Consider the following 17,500-nt stretch of genomic DNA (forward strand, 5'->3'; position numbering starts at 1 on the left):
TACAATACAATAGAATAGAATATAAAATATAGAATAGTAGAATAGAATAGAATAGAATAGAATAGAATAGAATAGAAAATATGGAATGGAATTCAATGGAATGGAATAGAATAGAATAGAATATATAAAATATAGAATAGTAGAATAGAATACAATACAATACAATACAATAGAATATAAAATATAGAATAGAATAGAATAGAATATAAAATATAGAATAGTAGAATAGAATAGAATAGAATAGAATAGAATAGAATAGAATAGAATAGAATAGAAAATATGGAATGGAATTCAATGGAATAGAATAGAATAGAATATATAAAATATAGAATAGTAGAATAGAATACAATACAATAGAATATAAAATATAGAATAGAATAGAATAGAATAGAATATAAAATATAGAATAGTAGAATAGAATAGAATAGAATAGAATAGAATAGAATAGAAAATATGGAATGGAATTCAATGGAATGGAATAGAATAGAATAGAATATATAAAATATAGAATAGTAGAATAGAATACAATACAATACAATAGAATAGAATATAAAATATAGAATAGAATAGAATAGAATAGAATAGAATATAAAATATAGAATAGTAGAATAGAATAGAATAGAATAGAATAGAATAGAATAGAAAATATGGAATGGAATTCAATGGAATGGAATGGAATGGAATAGAATAGAAAATATAGAAGAGAGTAGAAGAGAAGAGAGGAGAGAGAATATAGAATAGAATAGAATACAGAATAATATAAAATCTATTCTATTCTCTTCTCTCTCTTTCTCTCTCTCTGGCTATGGATGGAACCAGAGCGGGTCGGACCCCCACCCCCCCCCACCCCCCCCCTCCCCACCCCCCCGGGCCCTCCTCCCTAAGCTGCCCCCTCACCCGGCTCTCCTCCCGACAGGTGCCGGTGACCTTCGCAGACGTGGCGCTCTGCTTTTCGGCCGAGGAGTGGGCCGAGCTGGCCGGATGGCAGAAGGACCTCTACCGGCACGTCATGGCCGAGAACTACCAGCTCGTCTCCTCGCTGGGTAAAGCCATCCCCGGGTGACCCCCTTTGCCTCGGGGGGGGGGTTCGATGGGAAGGGTCCCTGGAGATCATCTAGTCCAGCCCCCTGCCCGAGCGGGAGACCCTGACAGAATCACAGAGCTGGGAGGCACCTCGGTGGGCATCTAGTCCGACCCTCTGTCCGAGCGGGTGATCCCTGACAGAATCACAGAGCTGGGAGGCACCTCGGAGGGCATCTAGTCTGACCCTCTGTCCGAGCGGGAGACCCTGACAGAATCACAGAGCTGGGAGGCACCTCGGAGGGCATCTAGTCTGACCCTCTGTCCGAGCGGGTGATCCCTGACAGAATCACAGAGCTGGGAGGCACCTCGGTGGGCATCTAGTCCGACCCTCTGTCCGAGCGGGTGATCCCTGACAGAATCACAGAGCTGGGAGGCACCTCGGAGGTCATCTAGTCCGACCCGCTGCCCGAGCAGGTGACCCTGACAGAATCACAGAGCTGGGAGGCACCTCGGAGGTCATCTAGTCTGACCCGCTGCCCGAGCAGGTGACCCTGACAGAATCACAGAGCTGGGAGGCACCTCGGAGGGCATCTAGTCTGACCCTCTGTCCGAGCGGGTGATCCCTGACAGAATCACAGAGCTGGGAGGCACCTCGGAGGTCATCTAGTCTGACTCTCTGCCCGAGCAGGTGACCCTGACAGAATCACAGAGCTGGGAGGCACCTCGGAGGTCATCTAGTCTGACCCGCTGCCCGAGCGGGAGACCCTGACAGAATCACAGAGCTGGGAGGCACCTCGGAGGTCATCTAGTCTGAGCAGGAGACCCTGACAGAATCACAGAGCTGGGAGGCACCTCGGAGGTCATCTAGTCCACCCCCCTGCTCAGGCAGGAGAGCCTTACAGAATCACAGATTTGGAAGGGACCTCCGAGGTCATCTAGTCCAACCCTCTGCCCGAGCAGGTGACCCTGACAGAATCACAGAGCTGGGAGGCACCTCGGAGGTCATCTAGTCTGACCCGCTGCCCGAGCAGGTGACCCTAACAGAATCACAGAGCTGGGAGGCACCTCGGAGGGCATCTAGTCTGACCCTCTGTCCGAGCGGGTGATCCCTGACAGAATCACAGAGCTGGGAGGCACCTCGGAGGTCATCTAGTCTGACTCTCTGCCCGAGCAGGTGACCCTGACAGAATCACAGAGCTGGGAGGCACCTCGGAGGTCATCTAGTCTGACCCGCTGCCCGAGCGGGAGACCCTGACAGAATCACAGAGCTGGGAGGCACCTCGGAGGTCATCTAGTCTGAGCAGGAGACCCTGACAGAATCACAGAGCTGGGAGGCACCTCGGTGGGCATCTAGTCCGACCCTCTGTCCGAGCGGGTGATCCCTGACAGAATCACAGAGCTGGGAGGCACCTCGGAGGTCATCTAGTCTGACCCTCTGTCCGAGCAGGAGACCCTGACAGAATCACAGAGCTGGGAGGCACCTCGGAGGTCATCTAGTCTGACCCCCTGCTCAAGACAGAGACCCTTCCAAAAATTGTAGAATGGTAGGGTTGGAAGGGACCTCAGAGGTCATCTAGTCCAACCGGGCTCCGGCAGGAGACCCGTACGGAATCGCACAGCTGGAAGGGACCTCGGAGGTCCTCTAGTCTGACCCCCCCCCCCAGCTCCAGCAGGAGACCCTTACGGAATCATGGACCGAGTTGGGAGCTCGGAGGTCATTTAGTCCGAGCCCCGGCTCCGGCAGGTGACCATTACAGAATCACAAGAGCTGGACGGGACCTCGGAGGTCATCTAGTCCAGCCCAGCCCCCCCCCCCCCCGCTCGAGCAGGAGAACCTACACCGTCTCAGACCAGTGACTGCCCGGCCCTCTTCTTAAAAAAACCTCCAGGGATGGAGCGCCCACGATTTCTGGTGGCAAGCTTTTTCCACCGGTTCATTTGTCCTCACTGTCAGGAAATTCCTCCTTAATTACAGGCTGCTTCTCTCTCTGATCCGTGTCCAACCATCCTTTCTCGTCCTGCCCTCTGGTGCTTTGGAGAATTAAGTTGACAAACCCCCCCCCAACCTCTTCTTCGGGGCAGCCCCCCGCCCCCGAATACTGGAAGAACCGCTACCGTGTGTCTCCCCTATTTCTTCTTTTCTTTAGACTAGCCAAAGCCAAGTCCCGCAGCCGTTCTCCGTACGTTTTAGCCTCCAGGCCTTGGATCCTCTTGGTTGCTTCTTCTCTGAATTTTTATTTATTTATTTATTTATTTTTTGGTGATACGGGGGGGACCAAAATTGGCTGCGCTACTCCAGGTGTGGCCTTACCAAGGCTTTCCAAAGCGGGAGGAAGACTGCGCGCACTCTTCGCCGCGGCGCCTCACTTTACGCAACCCCGGGTCGTATTAGCTTTCCCGGTAAAGGGTGTATACAAAAACACGTTCCGTCACGTTTATTTTAATACATATATGGGGCAGGGCGTGGGTGGGTGGGTAAGAAGTCAGGAACCCGAGAAGCCCGCGCGGGAGGTAAAAAGCAAATAATAATAATTATTATTATTATTATTATTATTATTATTATTATTATTATTATTATTATTATTATTATTATTATTATTATTATTATTATTTTATTGATATACCGCCCTTCTCCCGAAGGACTCAGGGCGGTGAACAGGGCAGATATATAAAAAATAGAAAAATACAAAAGTTAAAAGAAAATTAAACATATGCCCAGCTAAAAACAGTAAATACAGATATTAAAAGTGACATAAAAACCCAACCCATCCCCCTTCAGGCCAGGCCGAATATAATAATAATAATAATAATAATAATAATAATAATAATAATAATAATAATAATAATGATAATGATAATGATAATAATAATAATAATAATTTTATTGATATACCGCCCTTCTCCCGAAGGACTCAGGGCGGTGAACAGGGCAGATATATAAAAAATAGAAAAATACAAAAGTTCAAAGAAAATTAAACATATGCCCAGCTAAAAACAGTAAATACAGATATTAAAAGTGACATAAAAACCCAACCCATCCCCCTTCAGGCCAGGCTGAATAATAATAATAATAATAATAATAATAATAATAATAATAATAATAATAATAATAATAATAATATAATAATAATAATAATAATAATAATAATAATAATAATAATAATAATAATAATAATAATAAATAATAATAATAACAACAACAACAACAACAATAATTTAATTTCTATACCGCCCTTCTCCCGAAGGACTCAGGGTGGTGTACAGGGCAATACAATAAAATACAACATACAAAAATTTAAAAAAATATTAAATATTACAGCCCAATTCAATACAATTAATACAATAACATTAAAATACCCCTAAACCCATCAGACCAGGCTGGCTTGTTCAAATAAATATAAAGAAGAAGAAAGAAGAAGAAGAAGAAGTTGGAAGGGACCTTGGAGGTCATCTAGTCCAACCCCCTGCTCAGGCAAGAAACCCTATCCCGTTTCAGACAAATGGCTGTGCAGTCTCTTCATAATAAGGGACCTTGGAGGTCATCTAGTCCAACCCCCTGCTCAGGCAGGAAACCCTATCCCATTTCAGACAAATGGCTGTCCAGTTTAATCATCATCATCATCATCATAAATAATAAAGTTGGAAGGGACCTTGGAGGTCATCTAGTCCAACCCCCTGCTCAGGCAAGAAACCCTATCCCATTTCAGACAAATGGCTGTCCAGTTTAATCATCATCATCATAAATAATAAAATTGGAAGGAACCTTGGAGGTCATCTAGTCCAACCCCCTGCTCAGGCAGGAAACCCTATACCACAGGTCTGCAACCCGCGGCTCCGGAGCCGCATGCGGCTCTTTCAGCTGTCTACTGCGGCTCCCAGTCCTCTGCTATGTGTAGTCCAAAAAAAAAAGTGGGACTAAAAAAGTTCAACCAATCAATTCAAATATGCAGGGTAGGTGCCTATCTGCCTTGGCTCCACTCTTCAGTCAAACCCTGTTCTGCGCATGTGCGCATGTACGCGCATGCGCACACATTTTTTGCGGCTCCCAGTTTTTCCTTTTGTGAGGGAAACGGTTCCGAGTGGCTCTTTCACTGTTTCAGGTTGCTGACCCCTGCCCCATTTCAGACAATTTTTAAGATTTTTTTTTTCCTTTTTCTGCAAGATACCGGTATTTCTCCCCCCCACCCCCCATCCTGCGTTTCCCCAAGAAACTTTTCGGTTTAAGAAATAAACTGTACACCGCCCTGAGTCCTTCGGGAGAAGGGCGGTATAGAAATTCAATAAAATAAAATAAAAAAATAATAAAATAATAAAATAAAATAAAATAAAATAAAATAATAAAATAAAATAATAAAATAAAATAATAAAATAAAATAAAATAAAATAAAATAAAATAATAAAATAAAATAATAAAATAAAATAAAATAAAATAAAATAATAAAATAAAATAATAAAATAAAATAATAAAATAATAATAAAATAAAATAAAATAAAATAATAAAATAAAATAGTCGGGAAGAAGTCGAGACGAGCACGTCAAAACCTTTAGGCAAAAAAGGAAGCGCGCCTGGGGAAGATTTTCGAGGGGGGTTCTTTTTGGCTGTCGCTTGACCCCCCCCCAGTCGCCCACCAACACCTGTCTCTGCTTTTCTCCCTCCGCAGAATGCCTGCTGGCCATCCCTGAATTGCTCTCCCAGCTGGCACGAGGGGAAGTGCCCCGGATCGGGGCCGTGACATCGCCCCCGGAGCAGGACGGGGACGGCCCAGGTAAACGGGGCGGGGCGGGGGGAAGTTCCAGGCAGGGCATTGGGTGGAGGGGGGGGGGAGGTCTCTGCAGTGATGGGATTCAAATACCTGAGCGACCGGTTCTCTTATTGGACGCAGGCCCGGGCCTCCGAGGCCTAGCATGGGCCTTCCGGAAGTGGCATCCACGCACTTCCGGCGGGCCGTTCTAGGCCGGGGAGGCCTCCTCCGAGTCCTAGCAGGGGTTTCCGGAAGTGGCATCCACGGATTTCCGGTGGGCCGTTCTAGGCCGGGGAGGCCTCCTCCAGGCCTCTGAGGCCTAGCACGGGCTTCCGGAAGTGGCATCCACGCACTTCCGGCGGGCCGTTCTAGGCCGGGGAGGCCGCCTCTAGGCCGGTGAGGCCGCCTCCAGGCCACCGAGGCCTAACTCGGGCTTCCAGAAGTGGCATCCACGCCCTTCCGGCGGGCCGTTCTAGGCCGGGCAGGCCGCCTCCAGGCCTCCGAGGCCTAGCACGGGCTTCCGGAAGTGGCATCCACGCAGTTCCGGCGGGCCATTCTAGGCTGGGGAGGCCCCCTCCAGGCGTCCAAGGCCTAGCACGGGCTTCCAGAAGTGGCATCCACGTACTTCCGGCAGGCCGTTCTAGGCCGGGAAGCCTTCTTCCAGGCCTCCGAGGCCTAGCATGGGCTTCCGGAAGTGGCATCCATGGACTTCTGGCGGGCCGTTCTAGGCCGGGCAGGCCGCCTCCAGGCCTCCGAGGCCTAGCACGGGCTTCCGGAAGTGGCATCCACGCACTTCCGGCGGGCCGTTCTAGGCCGGGGAGGCCGCCTCTAGGCCGGTGAGGCCGCCTCCAGGCCACCGAGGCCTAACTCGGGCTTCCAGAAGTGGCATCCACGCCCTTCCGGCGGGCCGTTCTAGGCCGGGCAGGCCGCCTCCAGGCCTCCGAGGCCTAGCACGGGCTTCCGGAAGTGGCATCCACGCAGTTCCGGCGGGCCATTCTAGGCCGGGGAGGCCTCCTCCAGGCCTCCGAGGCCTAGCACGGGCTTCCGGAAGTGGCATCCACGCGCTTCTGGCGGGCCGTTCTAGGCCAGGGAGGCCTCCTCCAGGCCTCCGAGGCCTAGCACGGGCCTTCCGGAAGTGGCATCCACGGACTTCCGGCGGGCCGTTCTAGGCCGGGGAGGCCTCCTCCAGGCCTCCGAGGCCTAGCACGGGCCTTCCGGAAGTGGCATCCACGGACTTCCGGCGGGCCGTTCTAGGCCGGGGAGGCCTCCTCCAGGCGTCCGAGGCCTAGCACGGACTTCCGGAAGGGTTTGATGGGATTCGAATACCTGAGCGACCGGTTCTCTTATTGGACGCAGGCCTGGGGCCTCCGAGACCTAGAATGGACTTCCGGAAGTGGCATCCACAGACTTCTGGTGGGCTGTTCTAGGCCGGGCAGGCCTCCGAGGCCTAGCACTGGCCTTCCGGAAGTGGCATCCACGCTCTTCCGGCGGGCTGTTCTAGGCTGGGGAGGCCTCCTCCAGGCGTCCGAGGCCTAGCACGGGCTTCCGGAAGGGTTTGATGGGATTCAAACACCTGAGCGACCGGTTCTCTTATTGGACGAAGGCCTGGGGCCTCCGAGGCCTAGAACGGACTTTTGGAAGTGGCATCCACACACTTCCGGCGGGCCGTTCTAGGCCGGGGAGGCTTCCTCCAGGAATCCCGTGGTCCAGCACAGACTTCCGGAAGTGGCATCCATGCACTTCTGCTAGGGCCTTTGTAATCCTGGGAGGCCTTCTCCAGGCTTCCGAGGCCTAGAAGGGACTTCTGGAAGTGGCATCCGCGCGCTTCTGCTGGGCCGTTCTAGGCCTGGGAGGCCGCCTCCAGGCTTCCGAGGCCTAGCACAGGCTTCCGGAAGTGGCATCCCCGCACTTCCGGCGGGCCGTTCTAGGCCAGGGAGGCCTCCTGCAGGCCTCCGAGGCCTGGCACGGGCCTTCCGGAAGGGCTTGATGGGATTCAAATACCTGAGCAACCAGTTCTCTTATTGGATGCAGGCCTGGGGCCTCCGGGGCCTAGAAGGGACTTCCGGAAGTGGCATCCGCGCACTTCCGGCGGGCCGTTCTAGGCCGGGGAGACTTCCTCCAGGCATCCTGCGGTCTAGCACAGACTTCCGGAAGTGGCATCCATGCACTTCTGCTAGGGCCTTTGTAATCCTGGGAGGCCTCCTCTAGGCTTCCGAGGCCTAGAAGGGACTTCCGGAAGTGGCATCCCCGCGCTTCTGCTGGGCCGTTCTAGGCCTGGGAGGCCTCTTCCAGGCCTCCCAGGCCTAGAAGGGACTTCCAGAAGCAAGTGTGCATTCAGCCGGTTCACTGAACTCGGCGAAATTTAAGCTTCCGGTTCTGCCGAAACCGGTGCGAACCGGCTGAATCCCACCACTGGGTCTCGGTGATTCGGCACGGGCTCAGGGTGTCGGGGAATTTCTTCCCGGGACGCCAAGAGGCAAAGATGAGGTTTGCTAGAGGTTCGTGGAGATGGGGGGTTTAGAAATATGGAATATAAATACGGAGGGAGGGAAGAAGGAAGGAAGGAGAAGGAAAAGAAAAGGAAAAGGAAAAGAAAAGACAGAAAAGAAGGAAGGAAGGAAAGAGAAAGAATAGAGAAAAAGAAAGAAGAAAGGAAAGGCAAAGAAAAGGAAGGAAAGGGAAAGAATGAGAAGGGAAAAGAGGAAAAAAGACGGAAGGGAGGAAAAAGAATTGAGAGAAAAAGAGAAGAAAAAAAGGAAGGGAAAGAAAATAGGAAGGAAGGAAGGAGAAAAAAAAATCAAGAGAAGAAGAAAGGAAGGGAAAGAAAATAGGGAAGGAAGGAAAGAAAGAAAAAGAAACGATGAAGGAAGGAGAAAGAAAATAAAGAGAAAAGGAAGGAAGGAAAGAAAAAAAGGAAGGAAAAGAAAATGGAAAAAGAAGGAAGGAAAGGGAGAAAGAAAGAAAGAAAGATAGAGAAAGAAAGAAAGAAAGAAAGAGAAAAAGAAAGGAAAGAAAGAAAAAGAAAGAAAGATAGAGAAAGAAAGAAAGAAAGAAAGAAAGAAAGAAAAAAGAAAGAGAGAAAAAGGAAGGAAAAGAAAATGGAAAAAGAAGGAAGGAAAGGGAGAAAGAAAGAAAGAAAGATAGAGAAAGAAAGAAAGAAAGAAAGAGAAAAAGAAAGGAAAGAAAGAAAAAGAAAGAGAAAGAAAGAAAGAAAGAAAGAAAGAAAGAAAGAAAGAAAAAAGAAAGAGAGAAAAAGGAAGGGAAAGAAAATAGAAGGAAGGGAGAAAAAAAATCAAGAGAAGGATGGAAAGAAAATAGGGAAGGAAGGAAAGAAAGGAAAAGACGAAGGAAGGAGAAAGAAAATAGAGAAAAGGAAGGAAAGAAAAAAAGGAAGGAAAAGAAAATGGAAAAAGAAGGAAGGAAAGGGAGAAAGAAAGAAAGGGGGGGAAAGAAAGAAAGAAAGAAAGAAAGAAAGAAAGAAAGAAAGAAAAAGAAAGGAAAGAAAGAAAGAAAGAAAGAAAGAAAGAAAGAAAGAAAGAAAGAAAGAAAGAAAGAAAGAAAGAAAGGAAAAAAAATATGCCATCAGGACTTTGTGGGTGAGGGGGTCCCCGAGGTCAGCAGGGGATGGAGTCTCTCTTTTGTGGTGCAAACCCACCCAGGAAGCAGCTCCAGAGGGAGGAAGTGGGGGGGGTAGTCTCCAGCCAGGGAGGTGGGGGGGGTTTCCTGTGTCAGAGCTTCCCCAGATGTGCTGGCTTCAACACGCCCCCCCCCTCCGGGCGTTGTGTGTCTCCTTGCAGCTGTGAGAGCGGAGCAGGAGGAGAAAACGACCGAGGGTCCGCAAGGGCTTTCCGAGCAGACGCCGAAGTCCCGCGCCGTCCCCCGTTCCTCAACGGTGGCGAAGAAGTCCAAGAGGCCGTTTTCAAAAGCTAGAGGAAGGGCGGCGACCCCTGCAGGGCAGGAAGGGGAGGGCAGCCCGGAGCGGAAGGCCGGCCCTCGGAAGCGGGAGAAGCCCTACAAGTGCCCCAAGTGCCGAAGAAGCTTCCTGGGACGCATCGCCTTGGCTGCCCACCGTCGTCTCCACGTCCGCAAGTGGTCCCGGCCTGGCCCCCCGGCAGCCGGAGGACGCTCCCCGCACGCCACCGATCTGGCTGGGCCCCAGGAGGGTGAGATGGGCCCCGGGGCCAGCCCCTTCCCCAGCAGCCAGGGGGAGGGCACGCTGCCTTTCTGGCCGGAAATGGCTTTGCACCAGCAGGGCCCACCGGCGGCCAGCTTCAACCCGTGGGCCCTCGGCTATGGGCCCCAGCCTCTGCCCGGCCACCAGGCGCCCGGCCTTCCGGGCAACGGGGAGTTTATCTGTGATCAATGCGGCTGGAGCTTCCACGGCTGGGAGGAGCTGGTCACCCACCAGATGGCCCACATGGCCGCCGAGGGGATCGCGGGCTCGGTGCCCAAGGCCGAGGCCTTGGCCCACCTGGCCACTGACCGGCCGTACGCCTGCGCGCAGTGCGGCAAGAGCTTCCGGCACAAGCCCAATCTGCTGGCCCACCGGCAAGTGCACACCGGCGAGCGGCGCTACCAGTGTCAGGAGTGTGGCAAGTCCTTCGGCAGCAAGGCGTACCTGGCCTCCCACCAGCACATCCACACCGGCGAGAAGCCGTACGTATGCGTCCAGTGCGGGAAGAGCTTTCGCCACAAGCCCAACCTCATCTCCCACCAGAAAATCCACTCGCGGGAGCCCCTGGCCCACGGCAGTCCCCACCCCCTCGAGGCCTTCAACGGGGAGCCGTTCCCCAGCCCGCAGCACCCGTCACCCGAATCTTTGGGCCTGGACCCCTTCCCGCACGCCCGGCCGGCTGCGGAGGCCTTCCTGCCCTGCATCCGGGGCACCACGCCGCTGCCTCAGCTGGCCGGCCTCCTTCCTCCACCCTCACCCCAGCCGGTGGTGGACCGCCCCTTTGTTTGCCCGGTCTGCGCCAAGCAATTCCGCTGCAAGCCATACCTGGTGGCCCACATCCGGATTCACACGGGGGAGAAGCCCTACGCCTGCAGCCGCTGCCCGAAGCGCTTCTCCCAGAAATCGAACCTGGTCTCGCACGAGCGCCTGCACACGGGCGAGAAGCCTTACGCCTGCCCGCTCTGTCCACGGGTCTTCAGCCAAGGCTCCAACATGCGGGCGCATCAACGCAGCCACCGAAACATCGCCGGGGCTGAGATGGAAGGGGTCCTCCGCCCGGGATACCCAGCCCAACAGATCCAGCAGCCGAATTAGAGGAGGGGAAGGGGATCTCCCTGCTGCTGTGCGCCGCGTCTCTGCGTCTCTCTCCCCCGCCCTCTACGTTTGCGCACAGGCCTCTCGAGCCGCGCAAGAGTCCTTCCTGCCTCCGAGGTGTGTCCCCGATGCCCTGGATGTTAGGTAGAAGATACCTTTCTCGGGGTGGGTGAGAGGGACCCCAGCCCCTGGCACCTTGGCCCCGGGGTCCCTCGAGAGCCGGGGAGGGTCTGGCGAGGAGACGCGACAGCTTTGTAGGATTCAGCCGGCATCTGGAGAGACTCAGGAGCTCGGCCTCCGTGGTGGAGTGTGGGAATCCTCGGAATTACAGAAGCGACAAAAGTTGGGAGGGACCTCGGAGGTCTTCTAGTCCAAGCCCTGCTCAAGCAGAATGCCGGACCAATGGATGTCCTCAAGTTCTTGAAAAGCTCCCGAGAGGGAGCAAAATGGGGGAAGGGATGGGTGAGTATTCCATGGGATAAGCTCCAGAGATGGTGGGAAATCGGGATGAGCGCCTGTAGGAGGAATAGTTGCCCTCAGGGCCGGTTAGAGGGGCAAAGAGTTGGCTTATCCCCCTCCCTCTCGACGTTAACCCTTGGCCAGTCTCCAAGGGCCGTCCCGTGGGGGAGAAGGAGCCTGGAAATGGAGGAGGAGGAGGAGGACAGGTTCTGCGAACGGTGCCTCCCGGTGCGGTGTGATCAGTACGGGGACTTCGGTTTCGCTACGGGACACTGTCGAACGTACGACTTAAAAAACGAAGAGCAGGACTTTCGTCCCTGCAAGGACAGAGGAGAGTCTCCGAGGATCAGAAGACGGCCCCCCTCACGGAATCTTCTGGATGTCTCGGTGGTGGTGGAGGGGAGGGCTGCGTCCTAGTCCCTCCTTGGTCCACCTACCAGCCTGAACTGCACATATGCAAAGCTATTTCGTTATTTATACCGAGCGTAGAATTTGGGTTCAAGGCTTGGGAGGAGAGGCTGGGGGTGTCCGGGTCCAATTCCCGACGTTGGTCGACACTGATGGGCGTAGTAGCTCGGCTCCGGAAACTGGCCCATTCGTGTTTTCCACCGAGTTCCTACTGTATACTCTTTAAAAGAATGACAATAAAGCGGTAGATGCTACAATTTTTGAAAGGCCGGGCTGAGCTTGGTTCTTTCTAGTTGAGTTTGAGTTTGAGTTGAGTTTATAATTTAATTTAATTTAATATAGTATTAGTATAGTATAGTATAGTATAGTATAGTATAGTATAGTATAGTATAGTATAGTATAGTATAGTATATTTTTTATTTTATTTAACATTATTTTATTTATTATTTTATTTATTTATTATTTCATTTCATTTCAATTTTATTTCGTTTCATTCTATACTTTGATTTGATTTGATTTTTTTATTTTAATATTTTTATTTTACTTATTTGTATTTTATTATTTTATTCATTTTTTTACAGGACTACCTATATTACTATACAATTTGATTACTATTCTATGCTATGCTACGCTATTTAATATTTATTATTTAATTATTTTATTTTAACATTTTGATTTTATTTTTGATTTTATTTATTTTTATTTTATTTCATTTCGATTTTATTTTATTTTATATTTTATTTTAGTTTTTATTTTGCTTTACTCATTTGTATTTTGTTTGTATTTTATTATTTTATTCATTTTTTTACAAGACTACCTTTACTATATTATTATACAATCTGATTACTAATACTATACTATACTATTTAATATTTATTTAGTTATTTTATTTAACATTATTTTTATTTTATTTCTATTTTATTTCAGTTTTATTTTATTTAGCTTATTTTATTCTATATTTTTTTATTTCATTTCATTTTTTATTTTATTTTTATTTGATTCTATTTTACTTTATTCTATTTTTGATTTTATTTTTAATTTTATTAGTTTATTTTCAATTTTATTTCTTATATTTTATTTTATTCTGTTTTATTTGATTCTATTTTCGATTATTTTTTTTATTTTATTTTATTTATTTTATTTTACTGATTTGTATTTCATATGTATTTTATTATTTTATTCATTTTTTTTACAGGACTACCTATATTATATTATTATACTAACACGATACGACACGATACGATAAAATAAAATACGATACTGTATTTTGCATTGCATTGCTTTCCACTACATTACATTGTATCATATTATATTATTATATAGGTAGTCCTCTGTCTACAGCCACTCATTTAGTGACCATTACAAAGTTAGAACAGCGTTGAAAAGAGCCAGTTACGGCCGTTGTTTACGCGAACGACCGTGGCAGCGTCCCGTCGCGGTCACGTGATCACAATTCAGACGCTCGGCCACCGACTTCACGTTATGACGGTCGTGGTGTCCCGAGAGTCACGTGATCCCTTTTTGTGACCTTTGGACAAGCCGAAGTCCACGGAGGAAGCTGGACTCACTTAACGACCGCGTCGCTAACATCACAACTGCGGTGATTCACTCCTCAGCTGTGGCAAGAAAGGCCACAAAATGAGGCAAAACTCAGCCGTGGTGTCGCTTAGCAACAGAAATCTTGGGCGCCTTGGCGGTCGTAAACTGAAGACCACATTAATATTTTATACTATGCTATACTATGCTATACTATACTATACTATACTATACTATACTATACTATACTATACTATACTATACTATACTATACTATACTATACTATACTATAATATATGTGGATCTTTGGTTATTCGGGTTTTTTCCCGCGTAAAAAACCCGAATAACCAAAGATCCACATACGAACACCCGCGAAAACCTCAGAAAACAAATATATATATATATATATATATATATATATATATATATATATATATATATATATATATATATATATATATATATATATATATATATATATATATATATATATATATATATATATATATAATAAAAATAATAAAAATAAATAAAATAAAATAAAAAATAAAAATAAATAAATATATATATATATATATAATATGTATATTATATACTATGCTATATAGTATATATTATGTAATATATATTGTATATTACATTTATTATATTGTATGACATGGTATATACTATATATTATGTTTGAGTTGTTTTTTTTTTGTGTGTGTGTGTGTGGTATTATATATTATGTGTTACATTATAGTATTTTCCAAGTAACTCCTACTCCTGCTATGCTATGCTATACTATACTAATACTAATACTAATACTATAGTACAATACAATACAATACACTATACTATAGTATACTATACTATACTGTAATATATACTATAAATTTATAATTTATATTATATTATATTATATTATATTTATTATATTACATTTATTATATTACATTTGTTATACTTACTATTTTTATTATATTTCTATTATAACGAGAATGAAGTGGAGTATAATTACGATATGAGCTATATTATTTTATTACATTATGTTATACAGTGGAGTGTAATTATATGATATATGATATGATATGACCTAACTAGGGAACATCATCAATGCTAGGAGGGAGAGAATGCAGAGGAGGAGGAGGAAGAGAACTGGGGGGGGGTCCTTGGTGCTCACTTAACAACTGGCAACTGTGGGAAGACGGGTCATAACATGGGGCAAAGTTCACTTCCTTAGCAACATAAATTCTAGGCCCAGATGTGGTCGTAAGTCGAGGACTGCCTGTCTTTCGAGCTATTTCAGCGTCCTTGGGAGACCTTTCGGGACCCTGCAGCCCTTTAATGTTATTAAGGCTGCCCGGCGGATTTCATCCCCAACGTATTTATACACATCTGGGCCCAGGTAGTCCTCGACGTACGACCGCAACCGGGCCCCAAGTTTACGTGGTTGAGAGGGACCTTTCTCGAGGGACGCGTTGCCCCCATTTTACCACTTCCCTGACCAAACCCACGTGAGGTCAGTCCCTGCAATTTGTCAGGGGAGTCACACGGCCCTTAAGCAGATCCGGCTTTCGAACGAACGCTTGACTTAAGTTGGGAGGTCACAAAAGCCGATCGAGTCACTGGAGCCGTCGTAAAATGTGAACCGGCTGCTCAAGCGTCTGAAGTTCGATCGCGATGCTGCCAAGGTCGTAACCGTGAAGGAAAAAAAGACAACGATCCTCAGACCTTTTTTTCGAGTGCCGTCGTTATGTCTGAACGGTCACTAAAGGAGCCGTAAGTCAAGGATGACCTGCATAATATACTAAACATCTTGTTGTTGTTAGTTGCGAAGTCGTGTCCGACCCATCGCGACCCTATGGACAATGTTCCTCCAGGCCTTCCTGTCCTCTACCATCTAAATATTATATAATGTAATGAGATAATAGATTATATATATATATATATATATATATATATATATATATATATATATATATATATATATATATATATATATACACACACACCACACACACACACATTTATTTATTTATTATTGGGACAACAACAATAAAATACAAGAATACAAAAGTTAAAAAGAATTAAATTAACAGCCCCAATAGAATAAATTAATTAAAATTGTAGTTAAAAATTAAAAAAACATTTTAAAATCCCTGTCGTCAGTCCAGGTCATATACATATACGTACTATACATACTATACATACATATATATATATATATATATATACATACCAGACTGAGGGGTTTTAATTTATTTTAATTTAATTGGGTTTTAGTTTAACTTCAGGGATTGTAATTTAATTAATAGTTTTAATTGATTTTAATTATGTATACTATGTATTTTAATTTTACCTGTAAACCGCCCTGAGTCCTACGGGAATAGGGCAGTATATAAATTTAAATAATACATACATACATACATACATACATATATATATATATGCACACACACACATATATATATATTTACAATAATTATAATTATAGGAGTAGTTACTTGGAAAATATAGTATAAAATATATATACCATACTACAATATACTATACTACAATATACTATAATATAGTATAATATAATTTAATATATATATTATGGGACTAGGAGTTACTTGGAAAATATAAAAATATACTATATATAATTAATACGTTAATTGTATATATATTTAGTATATATTATAGGAGTAGGAGTCGCTTGGAAAATATACTATATACTATATTATATACCATAATATATAATATATATTATATTATTATATTATAGAATAGCATAGCATAATAATATTTTCCAAACAATATAAATGGGATTAAAATAATATTTTCCAAGCAATTCCTACTCTTCTCTGTCCCTTTTTCGGCTTTCCTCTGCCTCAGCAGCGAAAGGGTTAAGAGAGCAACCTGGACGGGCGGGGCATCCCTGCTCCTTGCCGATTGGCCGGGTTTTTGTTTTTTTTTCCCTTAGTCACGCGGATTGCGCAACCAATAGCAGCAGCCGCCCCCGCTGCTTTTCCCTTTCGTCGGCTCGGGCGGAGTCCTGCGTCCAACGGCGCCGCCCCTCGGGGAGGATTGGCAGAGGCCGCGTCCAATCGCTGCGCCAGGTTTGCCAAAATGGCTGGCCGTTGCGCCTCTCCGGGGCAGGCGAGGAAAAACGGGCGTTGGGGCGTTTGCGGAGCAGAGCGCTAACGTCAGCCCTTCTGCGCGCATGTGCGGGGAGAAGGCTGAAGCCGATCGGAGACGGGGCTGGGTCTCCTGCTTGGAGCTTGCTTTGCATAGATTAGAACCAGGGCCGGCTGAGGAATTCTGGGAGTTGAAGTCCACGAGTCATAAAAGAGACAAGGTTGCCTACCCCTGGCATAGAACGGGGGGGGGTGTCTTCAAACTCAGCCCTTTTATGACTCGCAGACTTCAACTCCCAGAATTCCTCAGCCAGGCACGCTTCGCTGAGGAATTCTGGGAGTTGAAGTCCACGAGTCATAAAAAGGCCCAGTTGGAAGACCCCTGGACCTAGAAGGACAGAGTTGGAAGGGACCTCGGAGGTCATCTAGTCCAGCCCCCTGCTCAAGCAATAGACCCTTTACAGAATGAAAGAGCTGGAAGGGTCCCTGGAGGTCATCTAGTCCAACCCCTGCCTGAGGAGGAGACCCTGACAGAGTCACAGAATCCCAGCGTTGAAAGGGACCTCGGAGGTCATCTAGTCCAACCCCCTGCTCAAGCAATAGACCCTTTACAGAATTAAAGAGCTGGAAGGGTCCCTGGAGGTCATCTAGTCCAACCCTCTGTTCGAGCAGGAGACCCTGACAGAGTCATAGAATCACGGAGCTGGAAGGGACCTCGGAGGTCATCTAGTCCAACCCTCTGTTCGAGCAGGAGACCCTGACACAGTCATAGAATCACAGAGCTGGAAGGGACCTCGGAGGTCATCTAGTCCAGCCCCTGCCTGAGGAGGAGACCCTGACAGAGTCATAGAATCCCAGCGTTGGAAGGGACCTCGGAGGTCATCTAATCCAACCCCTTGCTCAAGCAGGAGACCATGACAGAGCTGGATGGGACCTCGGAGGTCATCTAGTCCACCCCCT

The 17,500-nt window shown here is 46.9% G+C and overlaps 1 protein-coding gene and 1 long non-coding RNA gene across 3 annotated transcripts in view; both read left to right on the forward strand.

Moving 5' to 3' along the window:
- The window catches only part of REPIN1 (replication initiator 1), an 18,153-nt gene extending 4,335 nt beyond the window's left edge, over positions 1-13,818 (forward strand). Inside the window, exons 2-4 of one of the 2 annotated variants that reach the window (XM_081344912.1) lie at positions 917-1,043; positions 5,686-5,790; positions 9,564-13,818. In XM_081344912.1, coding sequence (XP_081201038.1) covers positions 917-1,043; positions 5,686-5,790; positions 9,564-11,035 — 1,704 coding nt within the window. In that variant the 3' untranslated portion in view covers positions 11,036-13,818. Of the gene's footprint in view, positions 1-277; positions 1,044-5,685; positions 5,791-9,563 lie in introns of those variants that run through there. The other variant, XM_081344911.1, reaches the window with a different exon arrangement.
- A 3,026-nt stretch (positions 13,819-16,844) lies between these two features.
- The window catches only part of LOC308678093, a 305,537-nt gene continuing 304,881 nt past the window's right edge, over positions 16,845-17,500 (forward strand). Inside the window, exon 1 of the long non-coding RNA XR_014028593.1 lies at positions 16,845-17,500. This exon is cut by the window's right edge and continues 1,231 nt beyond it. This is a non-coding gene — a long non-coding RNA (uncharacterized lncRNA).

Source organism: Vipera berus (genome assembly GCF_964194415.1).
Source record: "Vipera berus genome assembly, chromosome: Z".
Classification (NCBI taxonomy): Eukaryota; Metazoa; Chordata; class Lepidosauria; order Squamata; family Viperidae; genus Vipera; species Vipera berus.